Here is a 27,506-nt window from a genome sequence, read left to right as displayed (position 1 = left end):
AAACTGAAAAGCTCATGAAAAAGCTCCTGGTTAAGCTGGACTAGTTTCAGAAATAAAGATGTATAAGTGAGAACAATTTGAGAAAGCCTAGTAAGCTAAAGTCCTCACTAAGTAGATAATGAGTTTTAGTCTGAAGACACGTAGGACAAACCTCTTTAATAAAATACTTGGTTTTCCAGGGTGTGCCTGTTTCGGTTCGATGCCTTTCTTCAGTCCTCTGGCGTTCTTCCAAGGTACGTTTATGCTCCGTGGCTTTATCAATTTCAGATTCCCTCAGAGAGTCTGTCACATTTTTCCACAATCGCCTAAAATCAGAAAGCCACAGATCTTACAAGCATTCTTTTAAAAAGATAATAGAACTGATACCCTTGAAATTAAAAGTAATTTAAAAAAATTATGGCTCCTGAATCAGATATATAGTTTCATGTATATGAGTTATAAAACCATGGAATAATAGTATGGTGCTGATACTGATGTCCAAGATGCTGCTCCTTCTGCTTTTCTTTTCAAATAAAAAATAATTTGTATTATACGAAGTAATAGATTTTTATTTTTAAGACACTTAGAGGGGCGCCTGGGTGGCTCAGTGGGTTAAAGCCTCTGCTTTAGGCTCAGGTCATGATCCCAGGGTCCTGGGATCGAGCCCATCGGGCTCTCTGCTCAGCAGGGAGCCTGCTTCCCCCCATCTCTCTGCCTGTCTCTCTGCCTATTTGTGATCTCTCTGTCAAATAAATAAATAAAATCTTAAAAAAAAAAGACACTTAGGAATTAATAAGCAAAAAGATAAATAAATTTTTTAAAAGCTGAAAATTTAGAGACTTCTACTTCTGGACATGATAAGATAATGGGGACCAGACTTAATCCTCTTGCCTTTAATCAGCTAGGAAACCAGACAAAATATATTGAAACAATGGAGACTACAACTATTGAGCAAAAGGCAAGTACAGGACAGTGATTCCTGAGAGTAGGAAATAGATAAGGGGAGTCCTACGGGTGCTCCAACTCACTGGCTAGAGTTTACTGGCACAGCAGAAGAAGGAAAGCTCAACTAACTCCAAGCAAAAGACAACTCTGGGAGAAAGAACAGTCTGTTCAACAAATTGCACTGGGACAAACGGATATCTAAAAGCAAAAAGAGGACCTCAGACCCTTACCTCAAAAGGCAACTTTTACAAGAACACACAGGAGAAAATCTCAGAGGCTGGGTTAGGCGAAGATTTCCTAGATACAATACCAAAACCATATTCCATAAAAGGAAACATCGACAATCTCATCTCAAAAAAATTAAAACCTTTTACTGAAAAAAACTCACTACAAAAATTTAAAAATAAGCAACAGACAAGGAGAAAATATTTTTAAAACACATATCCAATAAAAGATTTGTATTCAGAACTCAAAGAACTCCTGCAACCCAAGAGGACAATCACACATTTCAGCAAACAAGATAAACAAATGTGTAATTAATTAGCACATGAAAATATGTTCAACATCATTAGTCATTTGGAATACGCAAATTAAAACCATAATAAGACTATTTCACACCACCTAAAAGGGGTATGATGGGTATAAGGTAGGTAATAACAAATGTTGATAAGGATGTGGAGAACTGGCACACTTCTACATTGCTGGCAGGAGTGTAAAATGGTGTAACCACTTAGGAAAATAGTTTGGCAGTTTCCTGAAAAGTTAAATGTAAAATGTGCAGACAATCCAGAAATTACCATTTCAGATATTTATCCAGAGAAATTAAAACATATCCACCCAAACAAGAATGTTCATAGTGGTATTAATCATCATAGTCCAAAACTGACAATGTCCATCAGTTGGTGAAGGGATAGACAAAATGTGGTTCTATATAATGGAATACTATTCAGCAATATAAAAAATGAGCTACTGATACATGTTGTATCCTAGATGAACCTCAAAAACACTATGCTAAGTGAAAGAAGCCAGGCATAAGATATCACATATTATATGATTCCATTTATCTGAAGTATCCAGAAAAAACCATCTATAGACAAAAAGTAGGTTCCCTGAGAATGGGGATGGGAATGGAATGGACATTAGCTTAAAATGGGAATAAGGGTCTTATGGGATGATAAAGGCTGTGAAACTGATTTATGGTGATGACTGCATTGCTCAAGAAAGTTGCTAAAAATCACTTAAATATAAACTTGAAACAGGTGAATTTTATAATATGTAAAATATATCTTGATAAAGTTTTTAAGTGGCAATTTTAGTATTAAAGCAGAATTCAAAGCAAGAACTATCACTAGGGGAGAGCCTGGGTGGCTCAGTCATTGGATATCTGCCTGCGGCTCGCGTCATGATCCTAGGGTCCTGGGATCGAGCCCCGCATCGGGCTTTCTGCTCCATGGGAGGCCCTCTCCCACTCCCCCTGCTTGTGCTCCCCCTCCCGCAGTGTCTCTGTCAAATAAGTAAATAAAATCTTTAAAAAAAAAAAAGAAGAAAAGAAAGCTATCACCAGGGATAAAGAAGATCATTTCATAATGATCAGAGTTAAGTGCATTAAGAGGACATACAATCCCAAATGTGTTGTCCCTACCACAGAGCTTCAAATAACATAAAGACTTAGACAACTATGAAGAGAAATATGCAATTATAACTGGTAATTTCAATAACTGACCTCAACTGATGAAACAAATACACAGAAAATTAGTAAAACAAAGAGTACTAGAAAAATACTATCAACCCACTTGAGCTAATTGATATTTACAGAGTACTGTCACCTAACATCAACTGAATACAAACTCTTGTCAAGTGCCCATGAAATGTTTACCAAGACAGAATGTATTCAGGGTTATAAAACAAATCTCAATAAAATCTGAAGGACTAAAACCATACCAAGTATATCCTTTGGCCAAAATTAAGTTAAACTAAAAATGAATAGTGAGAAGATAGCTGGAAATTATCCAAATATTTGGAAATTAAATAATACATTACTAAATAACTTCATGAGTCCAAAAAAAAAATCAAAGGAAAATCAGAAAACACATATCAAAAGTTTGAAATAGCTAAAGCAGGCTCAGAGAGAAATATATTAAATATTTATATTAGGAAAGAAGAAGAAATCGACCTAATGAGGGTTCAAATTATGGCTGGCTACCCAAATTTTTATTGTAACATAGTGGTGTCTATCCTTTCAAGGTCTGTGGCTGCTTTCATGCTTCAGTGGCAGAGCTGAGTAGTTGTAGTAGAGACTATCTCGCCCACTAGGCCTAAATATTTACTCTCTGGGCTTTTATAGAAAAGTTCGCTGATCCCTGACCTAAGTTTCCCTTTAAGAAACTAGAAAAAGGAAGAGCAAATGATGTACCAAGTAAGCATAAAAGAAATAAAAAAAGAGCAGAAATCAATGAATAACAAAATAGAAATATAGACAAAAAGCAATGAACAAAAACTGGTTCTTTGAGTAAAATTAATAATCCTTTAATAAATAATCCTTAATAAAAATCTTTAATCCCATTGATAGGAAAAGAAAATATTACCAACATAAAGAATGAAAGCGGGACATCACTAGAGATCCTACACACATTAAAAGAAAACTAAGGGAATATTATAAACTATATGTCAATAAATTTGACAAACTAGATGTAGGTGAAATTAATCAATTCCTTAAGAGACACAAACTACCAACCTTCAATTAAGAAGAAAGACAACCTCACTATCCCTCTAAAGATAATGAATTGTAGTTAAAAACTCCCTCAAAGAAACAGACCAATATCCCCCATGAATGTAGATATAAAAAATCCTTAATAAAATTTGAGCGAAGAGAATCCGACAGTATCTCTTAAACATTTGTCTGCTTTAGTAATAGCTGGATTCTTACAAATGTTTCTACATTCAATCTGTTCTATTATTTTAGTTTAATTAAATAAAGAAAAATCTAGGGGTGCCTGGGGGCTCAGTGGGTTAAGTGGCTGACTCCTGGTTTCTGCTCAGGTCATGATCTCAGGGTCCTGGGATCAACACCTGCATTAGGCTCTGTGTTTAGTGTGGAGTATGTTTGAGATCCTCTCTCTCCCTCTCCCTTTGCTCCTCCCACCCCCCCAAGTGTGTGTGCGTGCATTCTCTCTCTCTAAAATAAAATCTTTAGGAAAAAAAAGAGTAACACAGACGAAGGAAATCCACAGAGAATAAATGGTAACACTGGTGGCACGCTCTAGAAAATAATAAAAATAAGTCTTAAGGAAATCTGGCCTCACATAGATACAGAATTGGAAAAGAGAATATTTTAACATACTTCTCAAGTAATTTAATTATTTGGTATTGTATTAAATTCACCAGGTCGTAGTTTTTTATTCTTATTTATGTATTTATTTACATAATCTTAACCAGGGTCTGTGTTGCACAGAGCTCCACGTGGGCCTCAATCTCACGACCCTGAGGTAGTGACCTGAGCCGAAACCAAGAGTCCAACATTTAACCAACTAAGACACCCAGGTCCCCCAGGTGGTAGTTTATAAAGGTTGCCTGCAGTGTGGAAAATGAAAGATGTCAATTAATTTTTTATATTGTGCTACAAGGAAACTCATTGGTCTAACTGGCATCGTGACTGGATTTTTTTTTTTTAATTTAAATTTTAGGTAGCTAACACACAATGCAATGTTGGTTTCTGAATTAGAATTCAGTGATTCATCACTTAAATACAATATCCAGTGCTCATTATAACAAGCGCCCTCCTTAATACCCATCACCCATCTAGCTCATCCCCCACCAACCTCCTTCCAACAACCCTCAGTTTGTTCTTTATCTTTAGGAGTCTCTTATGGCATGTTTCCCTCTTTCCTTTTTTTTTCCTTTTCCCTCTTCTCATATGTTCATCTGTTTTCTTTCTTAAATTCCACATGTGAGTGAGATCATATGGTATCTTTCTCTCACTGACTTGTTTCACTTAGCATCATACACTCTAGCTCCATCCACATCATTGCAAATGGCAAGATTTCTTTTTTTTTTTTTTTTTGGTGTTGGCTGAGTAATACTCCATTTTATATATCACATCTTTATCCATTCTTCTTGACTGGGTTTTTGAATGGGTCTTGAATAATTTTGTAATATCATGCATTGTTCACTTGAAAAATTATCTTTCAGATGTTGACATTTTATTATGTAGTATTAAAAAAATCACATTCATTACTATCACCACCAATTTCATCAGAAAATCCTTTACTTGGGAAGCTTTCACACTCAGGAGGCAGATAAAATTTTCCAAATTCTGATTTTTGTCTTGAAGCTTAAATAGTTTTTCCAATTTAACTGAGATACAAATGACATACAGGACTCTTACCTAAGTTTAAGATGTACAGCATAGTAAATTGACTTATATACACTGTGAAATACCTACCACACTGAGTTTTGTTAACATTCATCATTGCATATAAATAAAAAAGTTTTTTTCCTTTGTGATTAGAGTTCTAGGATCTACTCTTTTAACAGCTTTCAAATATACCACATGGCAATGTTAACCATAGTCATCATATTGTACATGACATCCCCCAGTACTTGTTTACCTTACAAATGGAAGTCTGTACCTTTTGATCACCCTTATCTAATTCTTCCACTTCCCAACCGCCACCTCCGGTAACCTCAAATCTGATCTATTTTCCATGAGGTTTTTATTTTGCCTAGATTACCTATAAGTAAGATCATACAGTATTTGTCTTTCTGTGACTTATTTCATTTAGCATAATATCCTCAAGGTCCATCTACATTGTCATAAATGGCAGGACTTCCTTTCTTTTTATGGCTGAATATAATTCCATTGTGTATATATACTACAACTTCTTTACAAGTTAAAAAATTTTTTTAAAAATAATCTCTACCCCCCAAATGGGGCTCAAACTTACAACCCCAAGATCAAGAGTTACATGCTCTTCCAACTCAGCCAGCCAGGCGCCATATATACTACATATTCTTATCCATTCATCTGTTGACAGATACAAGTTGTTTCTGTTTATTTATCTACCTATTTACTTTCCACTTTCTCTTTTTTAAAAAAATTTTTTCACTTTATTTCTTCATCACAGTATTTCCCCCAACCCTCACCTACCTCCCCTCTTGGAACCATGAGTTTGTTTTTGTTTTTAAAGATTTTATTTATTTATTTGACAGAGAGAGAGAGATCACAAGTAGGCAGAGAGGCAGGCAGAGAGGGGGGGGAAGCAGGCTCCCCGCCGAGCAGAGAGCCTGATGTGGGGCTTGATCCTAGGACCCTGGGATCATAACCAGAGCTGAAGGCAGATGCTTTAACCCCCTGAGCCACTCAGGTGCCCCTCAGTTTGTTTTCTATTGCTAAAGAGTCCATTTTGTGGTTTGTCTCTATTTTTCTCTCTGCTCATGTGTTTCATTTCTTAAATTCCACATATATGAGATCATCATATGATATTTGTCTCTGACCTATTTAGCTTAGCATTATACTCTCCAGTTCTATACACATCATTGCAAATGGCAACATTTTCTTCTTTTAATGGCTAAATATTCCTGTGTGTGTGTGTGTGTGTGTGTGTGTGTGTGTGTATACATACCACACCTTCTTTATCCATTCATCTATTGATGGACACTTAGGCTGCTTCCACAGTTTGGATTATAAATAATGATGCTCTAGGGGTGCCTGGGTGGCTTAGTGGGTTAAAGCCTCTGCCTTCAGCTCAGGTCATGATCCCAGGGTCCCGGGATCGAGGCCCGCATCGGGCTCTCTGCTCAGTGGGCAGCCTGCTTCCCCCCTCTCTGTCTCTGCCTGCCTCTCTGCCTACCTGTGATCTCTCTCTCTCGGTCAAATAAATAAATGAAATCTTTTTTTAAAAAAAAAGTATTATTTTAAAAACTAATTTATCTTATTGTTTAATTTCTATTTCTTTGAATTCTAAATACGCTGAGTAATTTTTCATTCTTAGTGGGCCTTTTCCTCTACTTTTGAACTGCCTCTTTATGTTCTTTGCCCACTCTTCTGTTGGGGCATCTGTCTTTTGTGAATAATTTAAGAGTTTTTCGATAAAGATAGTAATCCTTTGACTGTGAACTGGTGAAGTGACCTGCCTAAGGCTGCAAACTATGAAAAGGCTTAGACGGAGCGCTGGACTCTTTCCTGGATGGATGTGGGGATGACATACCTGGACTCAAATGGATCTTGCTTCTCCAGAGGTCTTACTCTCTTCTTTGTTACTGCCAATTTAGTCAAGTCCACATACTTTGTCTCTCCATTGCTGTAAGTGAACTCAAGAACACTATTCCATTCGCCTTGCACTCTGCATACCACAGTATTGGTGATGTTGTGCTTTACTTCACCTGTAACCCTAGAAGCAGGTAAGAAATAAAAATGTGCTCTAATAAGTGAAACTAGGCTTGTTTCTTAGTATTCTGAAACCTAAAGACATACTTTCTGAATTCTGTTTAAATTGGTTATATAGCTCACTTCAGTTTGTCAGTGCCAAGCCAGACGGTAAATCCCATGACAGCTTACTAGATAATTTTTTCAAATAAAGTCAACTTTAATCTTTTAGAAAGAGTACTGGGAGGGACTCAAACCAGAGACCAAGTTACCATAAATGATCACAAAGTGTGATCTTTAAATGCTTGCTACAAATAAAATACTAAAACTAAATAGAAATATGAAAAATATTTACATTTCCTTTTTATTACAGTTTTAAAATGTTACAGTATCACAATTTAACTTTTTAAAAAAACTAGTCCTATTCACTTAAAAGTTTGGAGTCCCTATATATTTTTTTTTAATATTTTATTTATTTATTTGACAGACAGAGAGGCAGGCAGAGAGAGAGAGGAGGAAGCAGGCTCCCCGCCGAGCAGAGAGCCCGATGCGGGGCTCGATCCCAGGACCCTGAGATCATGACCCGAGCCGAAGGCAGAGGCTTTAACCCACTGAGCCACCCAGGCGCCCCTGGAGTCCCTATATTTGAAGTTCTGGTATAAGCGTAATTTTAAATATAGACACCAGATAAACCAGTAAGAGGCAGAAAACTTGAAAAAAATAAATAAAAATTTTAATAATCTCTTGCCAAAAGAGAAAAATTAAAAGAGTATGGGTATACAAAAATTATCATCATCAACAGAGAACTCCAAGAGAACTCAAACACTACTGCTCTTGAAAGTTTAATGAAGAGTAAGTTATCCAGCTAGTTTATCAACAGGCAGATAGGATACGGCTCAGATGAAGATCAGAATAAACAGGTCTAATTATTTTCATTAAATTTTTTTAGAGATTTTATTTACTTGTCAGAGAGAGAGCAAGAACCGGGAGTGGCAGGCAGAAGGAGAAGCAAGCTCCCTGCTGAACAAGGAGCCTTGGGACTCGACCCCAGGACCCTGGGATCACGACTTGAGTTGAAGGTAGACACTTAACTGACTGAGCCACCTAGGAGCTCCTGGTTGAATTATTTTTAATGAAGTATTTTGTGTTCACCATAGGACACAAGTAACAACAGGGTCAGGTAAGACAGAGGTTCAGAACTTAGAGAATAGTGGGCAAATGTTAGGGTCTAATCAGTGCACCAGTGATTGTGGTTTATCTGGATTCAAAAGGCAGTCCACAGGACCAAAGCCCAGTGGTTCAGGCTACAGGAAGCATTATTTGTCAGGAATAAGCCAAGGTCCTAGGAACCAGAAGGACACAGCGAAACGTAAGGAGCCCATCCATCATTTTCAATCAGGAGAAGTTAATTAAAGGTCTGCAAACTCAGAACTCAAAGCAGAGATATAGGGACCAATAAGCAAATGATCTATGAACCAGATTCTGGAGATCGAGGTAGGAGGGATTTGGAATCCAAGAGCAAACCAAACGTCCAAAATCAAAAGCTATGCGTAATGACAGCTCACTGGACACAAAAGAACACCATGGCTACAAGTCTGCTTGATTACAGCACAGATGGGAACTCGGTTATACTTCAAAGCATATGAACTTAAATAATTCCATGTGAAGGGTTTCTTGCCTGTTTCTTGTGATATCCATGTTTCCTCTCTGACCCCACTTGCCAACATTATTCCCTTCTTTGAAAATCTGTTTCTAACAAAACAGGAAATGAGGAGATGACACAGAGTACTTTATCCGTTTTCTCCATCCACACATAACCAAATTCTGAGAATTAAGGGACCATCAAATATAAATTCTGAGAATTAAGGGACCATCAAATATTCCTCACTTGATCTTTTACTGCCACAGAACAATCTCTCAAGTCATCATCTGCCGCACATGCCTTCCCACTGGAAAAGAGCACACCTAGGTCCCTGTGCATGCATGCCGAGTTATGTGGGGTCTGTGCTGCTTGGTGCAGCTACATGGCAAAAGTAGCACGAAGAGGGCTAGGGCAGGGAACAAGAGTCACACATACTAGAGGTGTGCCATGGGGAACATGCAAAAGCAACGCAAGGACGAAGAAGGGCTTCACCTCATTCTGCTTATAGTAATTGTTCCTAACAGTCTAATGCAGGGCTGGCAAACTTCTTCTGTAAAGGACTGGGAAGTAAATACCAGGATTTGCAGGCCAGACTGTCTCACAACTACTTAACTCGGTCACTGTAGCATGAAAGCAATTATAGCCAGTAAATAAATGAGTATCTAAACATATAAAGCACACAGATCTAGGGGAAGCTGGGTGGCTCCATCAGTTAAGCATCTGACTTCTGATCTCAGCTCAGGTCTTGATCTCAGGGTCATGAGTTCTAGCCCTAAGTTGGGTAAAAAAAGAGAAAGGGCATGTAGCTCTAGACCTTGGTACCAACCAATAACAGAATATGTGGCCCTTAAGATACTAAGAGCTAGCTATCATCCTACTCATCTCTAAAGTGAGAATAATTTGGTAATTGATAAGGCATTATTCTTTCACTTCCTAAAAACATGACAACAAGTTAGCCTTTTAGATGGTCTAGACTGTCTCTACAGCTATTTGGAATACCAGAAAATCACTAAATATATTAACTTGGCTTCATATATAAAGTTTTCATTGATTGCGGTGCCTGGCTGGCTCAGTTGGGGGAACGTGCAACTCTTGATCTCAGGATTGTGAGTTTGAGCCCCACATCAGGTGAAGAGGTTACTTAAAAAAAAAAATCTTTAAAAAAAAAAAAAAAGAGAGAGAAAGTTGTTACTGACTGAAAGTTAAGATTTTAACTTTGAGTTTTATTGATATATATATATATACTCACATGAAGGATAATTACATTTTATGCAGAACTACTGAAGGAGACATTCATTGCCTGTTTGTGTTTCTAAATGTCACTTATATAAGGATACCTGCAACAAATCCCTTTAAATTTTAATACCAGGAAAACAGTTTGTCTCTATTAAAAACGTGATAGGCTTCCTTTATCAAACAATGATTAGTATGTTGAGCATCAAGTTTCCTTTTTTACTTTAACATGAGTCAGAATTAAATTTTCTTTTCATGTATAATAATTATCTAATCCTTCTTCCATTGCTATGATTATTATAATAATAGGCCTTTTAAATATATGACATTTTTCCAAAAAGCCTTACAGTTTGCAAAGATAGGGTGCTGGGTTCTAATACTACACTGAAAGTTTCTTGAAGGCAGAGGTAGCCTTTCTATACTGTACCTCTAGTAAGCAGGAAAGTGTGTCACTTGGCAGACAGTTCACATAATCTTAGTATCATTCCACTAGACAGACAGACGATAGAGTGCTATTTATCTATACTGCTAATTCTGACCTCACTTTAAGATGACTTTAAAATCATCATCATCCTAAAGTGAGTGTGGAAAATGGATCAGGAGATAGACATGGACAAGAGGAATAGTTAAGTAGGCTCACTTGGCTGCATTGGACAGAGTTGTGGAAAATGAGGGAGTAAGGGAAGACAAGTGGAAGATAATATATTTATATCAAATGCAGATAGCAGATAATGTGTCTGCTCTGATGTAGATAGCAGTAAAAAACTAGGCTGTCTGAGGAGAGAGGCACACCATTAATAAAGGCATAAAAGAAAGCCTTCATTATAATATTCTTATAAAATCAAAAAAGAAAAGATATCAAAAACAGTTTCTAATAGGAATTTTTTTTAAAAGATTTTATTTATTTATTTGACAGACAGAGATCACAAGTAGGCAGAGAGGCAGGCAGAGAGAGAGGGGGGCAGGCAGGGTCCCCATGAGCAGAGAGCCTGATGCAGGGCTCGATCCCAGGACCCCAGAACCATGACCTGAACTGAAGGCAGAGGCTTTAACCCACTGAGCCATCCAGGTGCCCCTCTAATAGGAATCTTTTAAATGAGAAATCAGATGAAACCACTGGTCCTGGGAGAGATCAGAATGGAAAAAAATGAGGAAACTTTAGTCGGCTGAAAGTATCCGTCAACAGTTATGGAAAGTGTGTGTATGTGAATCCAAAGGAAAGAGACCATGTTAGAGAAAAGGGCAGTACTTCCAAGTGACAGAAAAATCAAGTGAGTGTGGCCTTGTGGATAGGTAAAGGGTATGAAGGGGAAAAAGAAAGCAAATATGATGACTGACCATTAACAAAACTGAGGATGTCTATTTAAAATTATTAGGGGTCTTCAAAAAATCGGAGTATGAAAACCAGATATCAACCTGTTTTTTATCAATACAGCTTTTAGAATATTGGTAGATGCTTCCTCTAGGAATCTAGCTGCCAAGGTGGAAGAAGCTGCAATCATGCAGAAAGACCACATGTGGGCCCTCTGAATGACAGTCCCAGCTGGGCTCTTGGTCCACAGCCAGATCTACTGTCTTCTCCCACATGAGTGAGCTAACCTTGGATATCCAGTGGGTCAGGCCCTTAGATGGCTGAAGCTTCAACCAACATGATGGACAACATGTGACAATCACCCAACCGAACCTAGTCAGTCCAGAAAACTATGAAAGATAATAAACCGCTATTTCAAACACTTATTTTTAGAGAAGTTTATTACTGGCAATAAATAATTAGGATGTCATCCAAAGCTATCTTAGCTGCCCTCTGACTTCTCTATATCCTGTTAGTTAATCCTTAAAGGGTCAACTCTGAATGTCTAATCGGTTTCCCTTCTTCTAATCTCTCTTCCCTTCCCCTGCCCCCCAGTCCATTCTTTACCTGCCACCAGGTAGGTCTTTTTAGAAATACTTAAAACATAATTTCCAGGCACAAAATTGCTTAAGGTATTCTTGCCAAAAATGCATAACCTGAACCTTTAAAAAAAAAAAAAAAAAGACAAACCCACACTGAGCAGCAGACTATAAATTGACCTGTCATTGTCATAAGAAATAGAGAAAGGCAATGGAAATATACCAGAAGACTAAAGAGACATAACAATAATACGAATGCACGATCCTGGGTAGGAGAAAAAATACTGCCAATTACTGGGAAAACTGACAAAATTTAATATGGACTGTACTTAGATAATAGTATTAATTTAACATAACAATGTTGAATTTCTTGAATTTGGCAACTATTCTGTGATTGTGTGAGAGATGTGATTCTATATATTTCCTTGTTCTTAGGAAATTCAGACTAAAATATTTTATTTTTTAAAAAAGATTTATTTATTTATTTGAGAGAGAGAGAGAGAGATGGAGTGAATACATTTGCATACAAGTGAGGGAAGGTGCAGAGGGAGAGAGAGAGAGAGAGAAAGAATCCTTAAGCAGATTGACTGATGAGCAAGGAGCCGAACACGGGGCTCAATCCCAGGACCCTAGAATCATGACCAGAATTGAAATCAAGAGTCAGCTGCTTAACTGACTGAGCCACTTAGGTGCCCCACACTAAAATATTTTAAAGTGTCAGGTCTATAACTCTCAAATGTTTCAGGAATAACAATAATAATGATAATGATATGTAAACAGAAAAAGATTTTGATAAAGCTAATGAAGCAAAATGCTAACAACTAGGTAAGGGATACATGAGAGTTTGTACAACTCTTCTGGAGGTTTGAAATGACTTCAAAAGATAAAAGTAATTAAATAATATATATTAATTCCATGCTTAACATTTTAATTGGCTCCCCACTACCTTCGGAATTAAGATCAGAATTGTTGGGGCGCCTGGGTGGCTCAGTGGGTTAAACCTCTGCCTTCAGCTCAGGTCATGATCTCAGGGTCCTGGGATCGAGCCCCGCATCAGGCTCTCTGCTCAGTGGGGAGCCTGCCTCTCTGCCTACTTGTGACCTCCCTGTCAAATAAATAAATAAAATATTTTAAAAAAAGAGATCAGAATTGTTAGCAAAATAGTATACTGTATTCTTGTATCAGAGTTAAGAGATACAATTAAATGGCAAAGACTTAACAGGAATACAGATAAACATACTTAATTTGAAAGTAAAAAAAAAAAAAGGTACTATGACTAGGGTTGGATTTTCACAGGATAGCTCAATTAAACATTCCAACACAACTTTCTATACATGTGGGTGTTTACAAGCATCAGTGTCCCCCGAGAGGCTGATCCTCACTGCCCTAGCAGCTGCCACCCATGTTGTTAATATGCACTGATTTACTCTTGTCTGTGGCTCTAGCATTTTCATTTCACTTACTATCAACTATTTGGCACTGAGGAGAATATACTAATATCAAAACTACCCTATTAGTTCTTCATGTCATTAAGAATGACTATCAAAGAAATGAAGATGTTAAGTGCAAGAAGAAAAAAAGGAAGAGAGCCTGCAACAGCTGTTTTCAAACCTCTGCAGGGCTCTCCTAGGAGGAAGGGGATAAAAACAGTGAAGCTCTAAAAAAATCAGATCTAAGAGTTCATATCTAAGAGATTAATCAGTAATATATTAAAGGAGTAATATATTAAAGAATAGGTACAGTTTGAAAGGATGGACTAGATTCTATCTCCAAGAAGAGAGAAACTCACTCTTAATCATATTTCCAAAGAAAAATATGCAAAACTTTATAAATCACTTACTATGTACACTGTATAGATGGAACAGAAGGCCCCAAACAGTACAGTTCTATCAAAAAACTTATAGCCATATTGGGGGAAATAAAACAACTCAATCAGGAGAATAAGTTTGTGTATAAATAATGTTTTTTAAAATGTTTTTACAGGGTCGCCTGGGTGGCTCAGTGGGTTAAGCCGCTGCCTTCGGCTCAGGTCATGATCTCGGGGTCCTGGGATCGAGTCCGGCGTCCGGCTCTCTGCTCAGCAGGGAGCCTGCTTCCCCCCCCCCCGCCCTTCCTCTCTGCCTACCTGTGATCTCTCTCTGTCAAATAAATAAATAAAAATCTTTATTAAAAAAAAATGTTTTTACAGGTAGTATGAATCCTGTAGGATTTCAAGTAACACATACATATGCACATACACATACACTCTCAGAATTAAGTTTCAGGGACCAGGAATAGTTTGCAAAAAGACAACTAAAATCACTCCATGTCTCCTTATCCAGAAAATAATACTTATGAGAGAAAAAAATAAGCAACAGGCCACTAAGAAATAACTTAGTGTCATGATAATAAGATAGTGCTGGCTTGGGAAGATTTATCACAGTGGTTGTTTTCCCTAAGCATTCTACTCAAGCATATAGAGAGACTGAGGAATACTTTCACCAAGGCAAGAATGTTACAGGGATATAGGTTTCAGCTCTAACTTCATATAAATAAGGGGCGTCTGAATGGACTGCCCCTCACTGACTGTGAGTTTTGTGTGAATAATAAATGTTTGAAAACATTGAACTATCAGTTTTCAGACATGTTGCAAAGGGATATATGCACCTAGTAAATGTTGGTCTACAATGTCTAAAGCCCCAGCTGGTTTTAAGGTGTGAATCCTTTGATTACTATAATGGACAGAGTAAGCAGAAGCACATAAAGCGAAGTGTTAACCACAATAATACCTTCTCTAAGGGTAAGAGATGACTATTTTGACAATGTCTAGTGGTTCTGTTTGGGTAATATGTGTGTGTATTATAATTCTTGACATTAGTGTTTTGAAGTCTGTATTTTTATTTTTATTTATTTTTAAAGATTTTTACTTTATTTATTTGACAGAGATCACAAGTAGGCAGAGAGGCAGGCAGAGAGAGAAGGGAAGCAGACTCCCTGCCGAGCAGAGAGCCTGATGTGGGGCTCGATCCTAGGACCCCGGGATCATGACCTGAGCCGAAGACAGAGGCTTTAACCCACTGAGCCACCCAGGCACCCCTGAAGTCTGTATTTTTAAAGGCCCATTTCATGTCTGGGAACCAATCAATCTCTTTCCACTTCTAAAATTTTTAAGTACCCATTTCTAAGAGTGAAAAAGTAAAACAGCTATATGCAATTGGCTGGAGGGAGAGTACTTTGGTAATAACCCCTTATAACTGTTGGTCAGCACCTATTCAAGTTCAACTTCCATTTCCTATGACCCAGTAATTCCACTTCTAGGTATCTATCCAACAGAAATTCAGGAAGACATTCACCGAACAATGTTCTAGCAGCACCATCTGTAATGGCCCCAAACTGGAAACTACCCAAATGCCCATCAGCATTAGAATGAATAAGTGAATTGTGGCACAGCCATACAATGTAATATCGTCTTCAGTAAGGAGAATAAACCATGCTACACATGGATGAACCTCAAAAACATAATATTGAGCAAAAGTCAAATCTGAAAGAACACAGTGTATGATTTCATTTTAATATATATTTCAAAAACAGAAAAAGCTAATCAATGGTGTTAGAAAGCAGGATAGTGGCTACCTAAAGAGGGAGGGGTATACATGGTTAACATGTGTGCGCGTGTATGTGTGACTGTAACAGGGCATGAAGAGGGTCTCTAGGATGTTGGTAATGTTCCATGTCTAGATCAAAGTGCTCAGATTTTTACTTTGTGAAAATCATCAACAAGAGATGTATTTTTCAGTGAAGAGTTACAGACAGAGAAAACTATCCCTACCTTAGGGAAAGTCAGAACAGACATGAAGGGCTTAAGGACAGGAGTCAGTATCCTTTTGAAGATTCTATTAGACAACCTGTCTTCACGTAGGTTGGATGCTCTGGCCCGTGCTGAAGAGACAGAGAAGCTGAGAAGGGGGTACAGGAACTGCCCATTTCCTGATGGGATTAGAACAAAGGCCCTATTCCATCACTGTACTACCTGAACTATTTCATATGACTCGATACATTTTCATGCTACCTTGGACCAACAACTGCCTTCCCTGAGGCCTGGATTGATTCTGAGCCCCTTTAAAGGCAGAAATTGGGCCAGAGACCGACTGTTCATTTGTTAGGAATTCTACTCTACATATCGTTACCTATTTAACCAGGAAAATTTTGTAGGAGTAGATAGATCTGTCACTATTCTAAAAAACTAGATCAGGATGGGGGCGCCTGGGTGGCTTAGTCAATTCAGTGTCCAACTCTTGGTGTTGGCTTAGGTCGGGATCTCAGGTCATGGGATCGAGCCTGGCACTGGGCTCTCCATTCAGAGTAGGCTCTGTTTCTCCCTCTCTTTTTACTCCTCCCCGCAACTTGCACTCTCACTCTCTATCTCTAAAATAAATAAATAAAATCTTAAACAAACAAACCAACAAACCAACAAAAAGCTAGATCAGGATGCCCAGAATGTCTCAAAAAAGTAGACATAAATAAACTCCAACTCCATCTACATAAAACAAAGCAGGAAAGAATAAGGAGTTACAAACAGTAGAATAAGAGCCAGTATCATTAAAATGTTCTTACCGGTGTAGTTTGCCACCATAAAATGGCTTAGTATGAAAAGTGATGCTGGCTGAATACCCAGTTTTTGCACAGTTGACACTGACTTTACCACCCAGTTCTACCCAAGGAACAGTTAAAATTGACCGGGCATATGCACACGGTAGAGAAAATGTATACTCTTCTCCATGCTCCAATAGACTGAGGACACCTGAAAGTGAAAACATAAAGATGGTTAACATCTTAAAAAAAAGAGAGAGAGAGAGAGAGAGACAGTTATAAAATATCCATTATTAGTTTTTCTCTAGCCTAATAAACAAACATCACTATTTTGCTTAATTTTCATTTAACTTTGGATTCAACTAATTTCACTTAAAATTATATTTGTAACATTCCTGGTAATAGTGAATCTGAGTTACATTCATTATGACTTTGCTATCCCTTTGGGGTTCATGGGACCAGAAAATGTTTTAGTAGAAATAGATCAAGACTTCCCTCTAACAGACTCTTAAAAATAAAACCTTAAGTCAGATTTTAAGAATATGCTATACTGCATCATGGTATGGTCTGATCATTAACACTAACAACTTTCTTAGGTTGGGAATAATTAATATCTAATGCTGTAGAGTCTCAGACCTTTGTCTCAGTTCAATGAAAAAAGCATTCTTCATTCTATGTATATTAGGAAGAAAAAAACTAATTCTGTCATGAAAACTATGGTCATAGTAATAACTCTGTTTGCAAAATTCTGAAGAATCTGGTGTGAGGCTACAAGAGATGGAAGTGACAGTTTTCAAACAAATATTATTCTAATAAGACTTATTTTATATTAAGTGATGCTGTATTAAGGATTTTTTTTTTTAAGATTTTATTTATTTATTTGACAGAGAGATCACAAGTAGAGAGGCAGGCAGAGAGAGAGGGAAGCAGGCTCCCCGCTGAGCATAGAGCCAGATGCGGGACTCGATCCCAGGACCCCGAGATCATGACCTGAGCCGAAAGCAGCAGTTTAACCCACTGAGCCACCCAGGCGCCCCTAAGGATGGTTTAAAAGAAAAATTATAGGAAGAGAAATTACATTAATGAATAATCAACTTATACTAGATAAAGAAGAGACACTAACCCAAGCTCATTATCTGGGTCACTATCAGACTAAATACTGAACTAAACTCTAATGGTATCTTTCTCTTAATGAATGCTCATTAACTACTCTGTTCTTAATGTTTGCAAATAAGGAAGGGCAAGAGTTATAATATTTTAATATAGTTAATTCTTAGAATAACCAAACAGATAAACTGAGATTCTCAAGCAGTTTACTTTACATAAAGGAACACCAACTATTTTCTTGTATAACCTTTATAGTCTTCACAAAGGGCAATAATAAATCAATTATTATCAAGCAATTTCGTAAGGAACCTGGTTCTGGCTGTAATACATTTATATGTAATGGGAGCTGTCAGAAGTCATACAGACAACATACTCGGGTATACTTGAAGGATTTAATAGTAACTGCTGATTCATTTTAAGTTAGAAAACATATGTTTTGATTACTTTTCAAAAAATATGTCATAACCTGGATTTCTGATCTCTTATTCTAAAACTATATTTGCCATAGTATCACACACAAAATCTGAATAATTTAAAATCAGTCAGTTTTGAACGTGTATGTTAATAGTCTTGTTAGGACAACAGATTCAAAGAATTCTAAAACCTCACTTACATCATCATTAAATGGAATTTCCCCCTAACAAATAAAAACATGTTCCTATTAGAACAAAATGAATTGTCTAAGTCCCATTTTCTGATTTTGTTTACTTTCTATTGAGGTTACTAAAGAAATTTAATTTCTAAAAGGCATTCCACAAATATATAATAAGCACATAAATACCAAAAATCACCTATTTTAGACCTTCCTCATGATTAATGCAAGGTTAAGATATTAATGCTTTTCCTTATTCCCTGAAGTATTTCCTTCTTAAAGAGGCTACCATCATCAGATTCTCAGTAACAGCTAACTGTCCTCAGGAGAGTATGTTAAAGGAGGAGGTTCTAAATCTCGCTATGCCTTAACTTTTGTGACCTTGAACATGTCTCATCATTATGGACTTGTTTTTTTCATCTATAAAATCAAACTGATTTATGAAGATCTTAGAGCTAATGTTATGAAGCTTGTAAGTGAAGATGGCAAAATTTTAACTAATAAAACATTAATACTTTCTAAAGTTACAGAAGCTTTGATTAACTTAAAACATTATTTGGAAATTGCTAAGACTCATATCACAACAGATCTTAACAGTGGGGAAAACTGAAAAGGGGGATAAAGTATTTTCTTCAGAGGTATTGTAACACAGTCTCAAAATGTTAGTATCATATATCATAGACTTAATTATGCCTAATTAACACTGTAATTTTACATTCTGAACATATTATTTAATGCACAAGGGTTTTCCTTTAACATTAAGATGGTAGGGTTTCTTCTACCATTATATTTTCACTCACTTTGCAATGGTTTTTGTGGAAGCTTTTTGTTGTTGTTTACTTTTTGGGTATTACCTTAAATTATTTTTTCATAACCTTTTGCTGAAGTGAAATTAAAGACTGGTGATGTTTTAAAATATTACTTCCTTGGGAGCTATAAAAGATCAAACTAGAAGATATTTCTAGGTAATATATTTCTTGAGTGCTTTTTACAATAATGAAAATATGGAAACAACTTCAATGTCCAAAGGAAATGGTTAAATATAAGATGGCAAATATCTCATTTCATAGGGTATTATACAGTCCATCAAAACATGTTTTAAAGTATTATCAATGACATGGGAAAATGAATATTTATTGCAAAAAAGCAGGACACAAAACTATATAAAGAGACCTAATCCCAACTTTATAAAACAAAAATAAAAGTACGAACATAAATAGAACAGAAAAAGTACAAAATGCTAGCTAAACTCAGCCTTTTCTGGATGGAGATATTAGGGACGGTTTATTCTCCCCTTGATACTTTTCTAAGTTTTCCAAATACTCTACAATAAAAAATTTTCTATTTAAAATCAGGAAAAAAAATTAAAGATAATTTATATTTTTCCATAAATATGAGGTCCCCTTCCCCACCATTCTGGAACACATTAAAAAATGGAAAAAAGTGGCACATGTAACATTTTAAATTTATATTTATCTAGCTTCCCCAAACTTAAGATTATAGCTTGATATTAAAAATTGGAGAACAGTTTTTCTACTTACCTTCTCCAACCATGGTCACACCTATCGACATGCCTAAGAATTTGCTCTTAGTCCAGACATGCGCATTTACACACATCTTCCTTTCCGCACATTCTGCATAAAATCCTGAGACTGGAGGATGATGGGAAACCTGCTCAGCAACAAATCTGACTGTATAACAGTCTGATCCCACCTGGCTCAAAGTCTCCTCTGACAGAGGAGTGTGATTTGTGACTGCCTGGGTGGAAGAGCTGCTGACAACACTGGACGCCACCTCACTTTTTGGCATCCTCCAGGAACAGTGAAACGTTTCTCCAATGATAGGATTGTACGGTTTCTTAGCAATGGCTCCTTTACGGCCTTCGTGAAATGAGGTAAGGTAGTACTCAACAAAACGAATCATTCTATCCTCAGCTGTGGCTCCATTAGTGATGGCTATAAATAGGTCTGGATGAGACATAAAGTCTGCATACATTTCCAGCAAGGAACGCTTCTCTAGGATAAATGTAGGAAGCACCACCTAAAACAACAACAAAAATCAACCAAAGAGGAAAATTTTAATCCACGTGTGTATCTGCAGAAAACTATTCCTATCTTTCCAAAAAACATTTCATTCTAGATGAGTATTAAAAACAAAGTCACAAAAGTATCTGGTCTTATTAAAAAATAAGCATGCTTAATTAAAAGGAAATGAAAATCAAGTGGTTAAGATTAAATACCAATGCACGACTGTAAGAGGGTCAGGTAGAAGATATTTAAAAAAAAAAATCTTCTAACTCCTAGACTGGATATCAGGTAAATGATGGCAAAACTCAAATGCTGGCCATGCCTTTTTTCCTTTCCCACTTTAAAAATAAATTACAGATGATTGGTTAAGATAGAAGAGAAATTTTAATTCCCTGAAAACAGACTAAAGAGATCACCGATCAAAGCAAATACTTTAACTTACAACTTAATTTTAAGCACGAGAGAACTGTCTTTAAGGGAATTTTTAATTTTATTTATGTTTTTATTAAAGATTATATTTATTTATTTGAGAGAGAGAGAGAGACAAAGAATGTGAGTGAGAGAGCGAGCGAGCACAAGCCTGGGGTAGAGAGAAGATGACTCCCTGCTGAACAGGGAGCCCGAGGCAGGGCTCGATCCCAGGACCCTGGGATCATGACCTCAGACACAGGTAGATGCTTAACTGACTGAGTCACCCAGGCAACCCCAAGAAGGGAATTTTAAGTAGGCTCCACACCCAATGAGGGCCTTGAACTCACAATCCTGAGACCAGGAGCCCCACAAGAAGGGAATTTTTGTCTTTTTGCCTTTCGTGAAGATGGTACCAAAGGTGAAGAAGGAATCCCCTGTCCCCCTGCCCCAAAGCAAAGGCTCTGAAGGCCAAGAAAGCAGTGCTGAAAGGTGTCAACAGTCATACGCACAAAAAAAGAAAATTCACATGTTGCCCACCTTCCCATGCATCAAGACACTGCATCTCTGGAGGCAGCCCAAATATCCTTGAAAGAGTGCCCCCAGGAGAAACAAGCTTCACCACTTCACCACTATGCTGTATCATCAAGTTTCCTGGCTACTGAGTCAGCCATGAATAATGTAGAAGACAACAACACACTTGCATTCAAGCACAAGATCAAACAGGCTATAAGAAAGCTCTAGGACATGGAGGTGGCCACTCTGATCAGGCCCAATGGAGACAGGAAAGCATATGATCGACGGGCTCCTGGCTATAATGCTTGGGATGGTGCCGAGAAAATCGGGATCACCTAGGGAAGTCCAGGTGGCGAAATCTAATTTTTTTTCATTGAAAACAAAACAAAACAAAACAAAACAAGGGTACTTTTGACACCTAAAGCCAGGTAAGTTTAAGAAAGATTAGTTTTCTTTTCTTTTTTTTTTTAAGATTTTATTTATTTTCAGAGAGCGAGCGAGCATGGTGTGAGCAGGGGAAAGGGCAAAGGGAGAGGCAGAAAGAATCTATAGTAGGCTCTGAGCTGAGCTCAGGGCCGGATCCCTCAACCCTGAGACCATGACCTGAACCAAGGTCAAAGTTCGACCTTTAACTGACCGAGTCACCCCAAGCACCCTGTGGATTAGTTTTCTTCAGAGCAGAATTGCAGAAGCACTGTAAACCAGTTCCACAAATTAAGAAAGCAGTCCCGTAATATTTTTCAAGAGCCCAAAGATGTTCATATCCATTTAGCCTAGTAATTATTCTTCTAGAAATTTAGCCTTAGGAAACAATATGAGTAAAGAAAAAGAAATGTGGAAGTAAAATTAAAATCTATGTTTTTAAACTGTGGTTATAGCAAACTTAAAGACCGAACTTCCACCTGATAAACTTTTTATCATTTAAAAAGACAGTTATAGAAAAAAAAGATGGTTATGAAGATGATACAACTAATACAAAAGATATCACTGTTTCAGATTCATTTCATGGTGCACTGAACACATACATCTTAATTTCACTTTCTACTGAAATCCATTAAAATTATATTAAATGTATTTTATACAAAGACAAACCTGAAGATACCAGGGAAGTAGACAAAGCAATAAAAACTTCTTTTTTAAAGAGAGTGTGCACACAAGCTGGTGCGGGGGGAGAGGGTGGGAGAATCATAAGCAGGCTCCACACTCAGCGCAGAGCCCAGTATGGGGCTCAATCTCGTGACCCTGAGATCATGATGTGAGCCCAAATCAAGAGTCAGATGCCTAACCAACTGAGCCACCCAGGTGCCCCCGAAAGCAACAACATTTTGGGAGGTAACTAGAAAGCTGACTCTTGTACAGTAGTTTGCAGATTCCAGAGAGGGCTCAGGAACTGACAGCATCAGGTATCTCTGGATCTGGGGGTTTACAGGAATGCTAAAATTATGACTGAGTGGAATCTGTGTGCAGAGCAACTGAATCCTTAAATCCCCTCCCCAACTCCACACTTCTGGAAACCGCCCCTCTTGCACCCCAGCCAAGTTCTGGAGGTTTTGTTTCTGAAGACTGAAACAAGGCAGCTTATTCTCTAGTTTGGAACATCAGGGGCTTCCAAGAGAATGGATACCATACTGATAACAGGTATGAAGTAACTCTACATGAAATAAACATTAGATGTTAAGATCCTCCCCCACCTTACTCTCTTCTCTTCTACCGCTCCTAGTTGCTTTGGCCACCAAGCAGGAGATCAGAATTCCCTCTGGGGTATTTCACCAACTGGAGAGGGAAAATCTAATGATACTAACACCAGGTTCCCCCAACAAATCCAGATTACTTGTCCTGAGAAGCACAGGCTCCACCCATATGTTCAAAAGTTAAAGTCAGGTTTTTAGTTTCCCTACACTTAAACGTGAGCAGAAATCCAAGAAATATCAGATCTCTGAGAAAATCCCTAAATAGGATTACAAAGACCAAAATACAAAAGATCAAAAAAAAATTTTTTTTGGGGGGGGAAACCTTAAAAATAAAGATAATTAATATCTTCAGACTTGAGACAATATTAGATATATGAGACAAATATGTTTTTTGAAAAACAAAATTCAGAACACTTTTAAAACATGGTAACAAAAATTAAAAATCAAGAGAAGGCTCAGAAGATAAAATTTTGAGAAAATCTCTCCACACATAGAAGAGAGAGAGAGAAATTAAGTGAAAAATAAGAGGACCAGAGCAGGGAGCCCAATGACCATGAAATAAAGATATCAGAGAGAACAGGAAAAAACACTGGAGACAAAGTCATCAGTGAAGAAATTCAAGAAAATTTCAGAGAACCAAATTATGGCTATCCTGCTGCAAAGGCCCGAGTGCCCAGAGATAATTTCAGACTTCAGGGGACAAAGGACAGATTCCAAGTTTTAGAGAAAAATAAACAAACAAAAGAAGTCACAAACAGAAGATGATGAATGGGAATGACATCAGTCTTTTCACCAGAATGCTGTAGCAAGGAGGCAATATTCTAAAGGAAAAATCAACTGCAAGTTAGAAATTCTATCCAAACTAGCGATCAAACATGAGGACAAAATAAAGATACTTCAAACACACATTTTCACATTTTGCCTCCCACAGATCTTTCTCAGAGGTTAAAGGACGATGTGCTCCACTAAAATGAGAGGAAACCAGAAAGAAGAAAAGAATACAGGAGACGGATCTAGCACAAAAGGACAATGAAAGGACTTCCCAGGAAGAAAGCTGTAGAGCAGACACAGGGAAACTGGTCCAGATCAGAGTGATGTGATTCAAGAGACAGATGTATGGAAGACTGTCATCCATGCCCTCCATGCTGCCACTGCTACCGTCTTTTGAAATCTGAGGACAGAATGCTCAAGGGAAACTGGTCCCATCTGCATCTGTATTTGGCTGGTGGTGGGCATCTGTGGAAATGCCAACTCTCCTTTCCATGCCCTGCTGTCTGGGCTGGCTGAAGACATTCATTTCACCCAAAGACATGTTCTGGCTTCAGTCTACTGCTGAGTGCTGGGAAGTAGGTCACAGTTTGCTCAGCTGAAAACACTAAGCAGATTCTTCCCTCTGTCCGCATTCCTGCTGAATGGCCAGTAACTGGCTCACACCAAACGCTCTAACTTTATGAGCCATGTATTTCACAAAATTTAGAATTTTGCCTTCTCATGTCTTCAGAAAGGACTCTTCCCTAAACTTCCTCAATAATTTATAAGATGCTAGAGCCAGGGACTCTGTTTAGCTTATCTTCTCCTGGGAGGGTTCTTCTATGAACGGCAACAGAGCCCTTCCCTTATACAGCTAAACTTGTGCTGGCTATTCACTTTTTCCTAAATTAAATAACATTGTTATGGGGGTACATATGCAGGTGGCAAAACCATTAAAAAAAAAAAAAAGTAGGGCTCTATCTAGGTAGGTAGTAGGTTAGATCTAGGAAACACAGAGGACTACAACCAGGAGGGGACCTCAGAACACATCCTTCTGGCAACGTTCCAAGACCTGACAGGCGAGGACACCTTTTACCATTGTTCTTGAAACTGTTCATACACACAGAAGACTGTGTGTAATATATTTCACAAAGAAAGAATGTTAACTGAAAAAAGAAAATGTACAGAACTGGAAATAAACTACATTATATGAAGAAAAATTAGAAGGAATTCTCAAAACTTAAGTGTTGTGTGGTTAGGATAATGAAATCGTAGGAGATTTTTTCCTTTATTTCCTCAAACTTTCTGTGAACTGTATAATTATACTGAATCCATAATATTATTTAAAAAGGAACAAAATGAACAGTTACTACTTTTTCACAACATGCAGGCTGGGACCACGGTTACCTTTCTTGTTGCTGTAGTTCCAGCACCTAGCACAGTGTCTGGAATGTAAGAGGGGCTGAAAAAATATCTGTTCTATCAGTGTTTTGTTAGAAAAGAAGGTAGATGTGACTGCAGTTTAGTCACCAGATTTCTAAATGTTGCTCAAAAAATACCATTCTTTTTAACGTTATGTGAATGTTCGTAATTCATGGTTGGTTAAAGTTAATGATTTTATATATAAATACTATATGTGTATTTACATCTCTAATTAACAAGAACAAATGTCGGGAAGCTGTATTATATATAGTTATCATGCCTAGAGAAAGCTTTACCATCTGGCTTACTATTATAGCACATTCTTTTCACATGTTCTTATGCCTCATAAACCCCTATACTGTTTTTATGTCTCATAAACCTAAATCTACTAAAGGACAGCAAACACCAGAATAACCAAACAAACCTTTAATACCATTATTCATTTTAACTGATTTTACAGCTAACAGTCTTTTCTGAACCACTAATATTGAAAATATTTCTAGAACAGAAATGACACCCAGTTGAAATATTAAGGTTAGATAAAACAGGAAAGGTTAATGGGTTTTGTTTTTTTTTTTTTAAAGATTTTATTTATTTATTTGTCAGAGACAGAGGGAGAGAGAGCGAGCAAGCACAGGCAGACAGAGGCAGAGGGAGAAGCAGGCTCCCTGCCGAGCAAGGAGCCCGATGTGGGACTCGATCCCAGGACGCTGGGATCATGACCTGAGCCGAAGGCAGCCGCTTAACCAACTGAGCCACCCAGGCGTCCCAATGGGTTTCTTTAATAATTCCTAAAATGTCTATTTCTTAGTAGGCTTTTAATTCAATCCATTTTCTTTTAAACTCCCCTGTAATCACTGCAAGTCCAAGTAAAGAAAGAAATGTGTTTTGATTTTGAGATGCTCCAAAGTAAACGCTAACGGCAAAATGCTTTCTATTTAAGTTACGTTTTACTTAAGTCACTTTCACTACCTTCACTGACATCAAAACCCTTAATTTGAAATATACGTCCTGATGTCAATTCTGAAATTCCTCACTAATGCCACGTATATATAATCCCATACTAGTAATATCTGACATACATAGGTTTTGAACCTAATTTCCTTTTCAAATTAACACCATAGATTGACTGCTAGAATAAATGAAGATGCACTAATTAGACAGCCTGGAACTGGAAAAGACTGATGTAAAATTAAAAACTATAGACTAGTGTTTCTCAAACTTTAATGTACATATGAACACAAGGGGATCTTATTAAAATACAGATCTGGTCCTCTAAGTTGGGGGTTGGGGGCTGAGACTCTGAACTTCTAGCAAGTTCTCCAGCAATGGTGATGCTACTAGTCTTCAGACGACAAATAGTCTTCAACAAATAAAACTGTAAGATATTTAAAGTGATTTGATGTATGTGTACACTGTAAAAGAATTCCTGTATCTAGTTAATTCAGACCACACTTTTAAAGTAAACAAGGCAACAGACCAGAGGACTGCAAAGTATGGCCTTTGGGGAAAATCTGGCCTCTGTTTTTATAAATAGTATTTCGTTGGAACACAGCCATGCCCAGTCCAACATATTATCTATGGCCGCTTTCATACTATAAAGGCAAAGCTGAGTAGTTCCAACAGAGACCTGTGTGTAATATTTATTATCTGTCCCTTTACAGAAAATGTTTGCTGACCTCTGTTATTGATAACACCCAAAATATACGATACAACATGGGAAGAGTAAAGTAGACGTGTCAAAGTCTTTCATGATTTTCTGGGATTATATCCTTTCCTTTAGATTCTCTAGTTCTGTATACCAAACGACCTCTTTTATTTGCACAGAAACAAGATTAGAGGTGTTTACTTGCCATGTGACTTCCTGCTGCACAAGATAACTGTCACATTTTTTATCAAATAAGAAATGTTGATCAAGAGACTCAGAAACCAGGGGCACCTGGCTGGCTCAGTTCCTGGATCTTGGGGCTGTTAAGTTCGAGCCTCCATGCAGGTAGAGAGATTACTTAATAAAATCTTTTTAAAAAGAGAGAGATTAAGAAACCAATTCATAAAGAATAAAAAGACCTGACAATATTAATAATAACAGGTCATCCTGACTTACTGATCACCATAGCCAGTTATCCCGTTACTTACTCTCGTTAAATCCATGCCCAGCTTCAGCTGTGACAAGAGATGCAGGATGACACTACGTTGCTCTTCCACAGCTCCTAGGTCATCCTCCTTGTTGTCACATGTATCCTCTACCTCATCATCTGCACTGATTTCTTCAGGTTCCTTGAAGTCAAACAAAGCAAAAGTCTAGTGTTATAAGTGCTTATTAATACCCATTAAGAATAAAAGTTTCTTTTCTCTCAGTTTCTTTGTTCAA

The 27,506-nt window shown here is 37.5% G+C and overlaps 1 protein-coding gene across 1 annotated transcript in view; it reads right to left on the bottom strand.

Moving 5' to 3' along the window:
- The window catches only part of OSBPL11 (oxysterol binding protein like 11), a 94,941-nt gene that overhangs the window by 5,129 nt on the left and 62,306 nt on the right, over positions 1–27,506 (bottom strand). The window contains exons 8-12 of the mRNA XM_032869437.1: positions 27,272–27,412; positions 19,863–20,361; positions 16,647–16,833; positions 7,131–7,313; positions 152–305 (exon numbers count right to left, since the gene is read on the bottom strand). Coding sequence (XP_032725328.1) covers positions 152–305; positions 7,131–7,313; positions 16,647–16,833; positions 19,863–20,361; positions 27,272–27,412 — 1,164 coding nt within the window. The remainder of the gene's footprint in view (positions 1–151; positions 306–7,130; positions 7,314–16,646; positions 16,834–19,862; positions 20,362–27,271; positions 27,413–27,506) is intronic.

This window comes from Lontra canadensis, unplaced genomic scaffold (assembly GCF_010015895.1).
Source record: "Lontra canadensis isolate GAN:19392208 unplaced genomic scaffold, GSC_riverotter_1.0 scaffold38, whole genome shotgun sequence".
Lineage (NCBI taxonomy): Eukaryota > Metazoa > Chordata > Mammalia > Carnivora > Mustelidae > Lontra > Lontra canadensis.
Note: the sequence above shows the minus strand (reverse complement) of the source record. Positions and strands in the feature narration are given on the sequence as shown.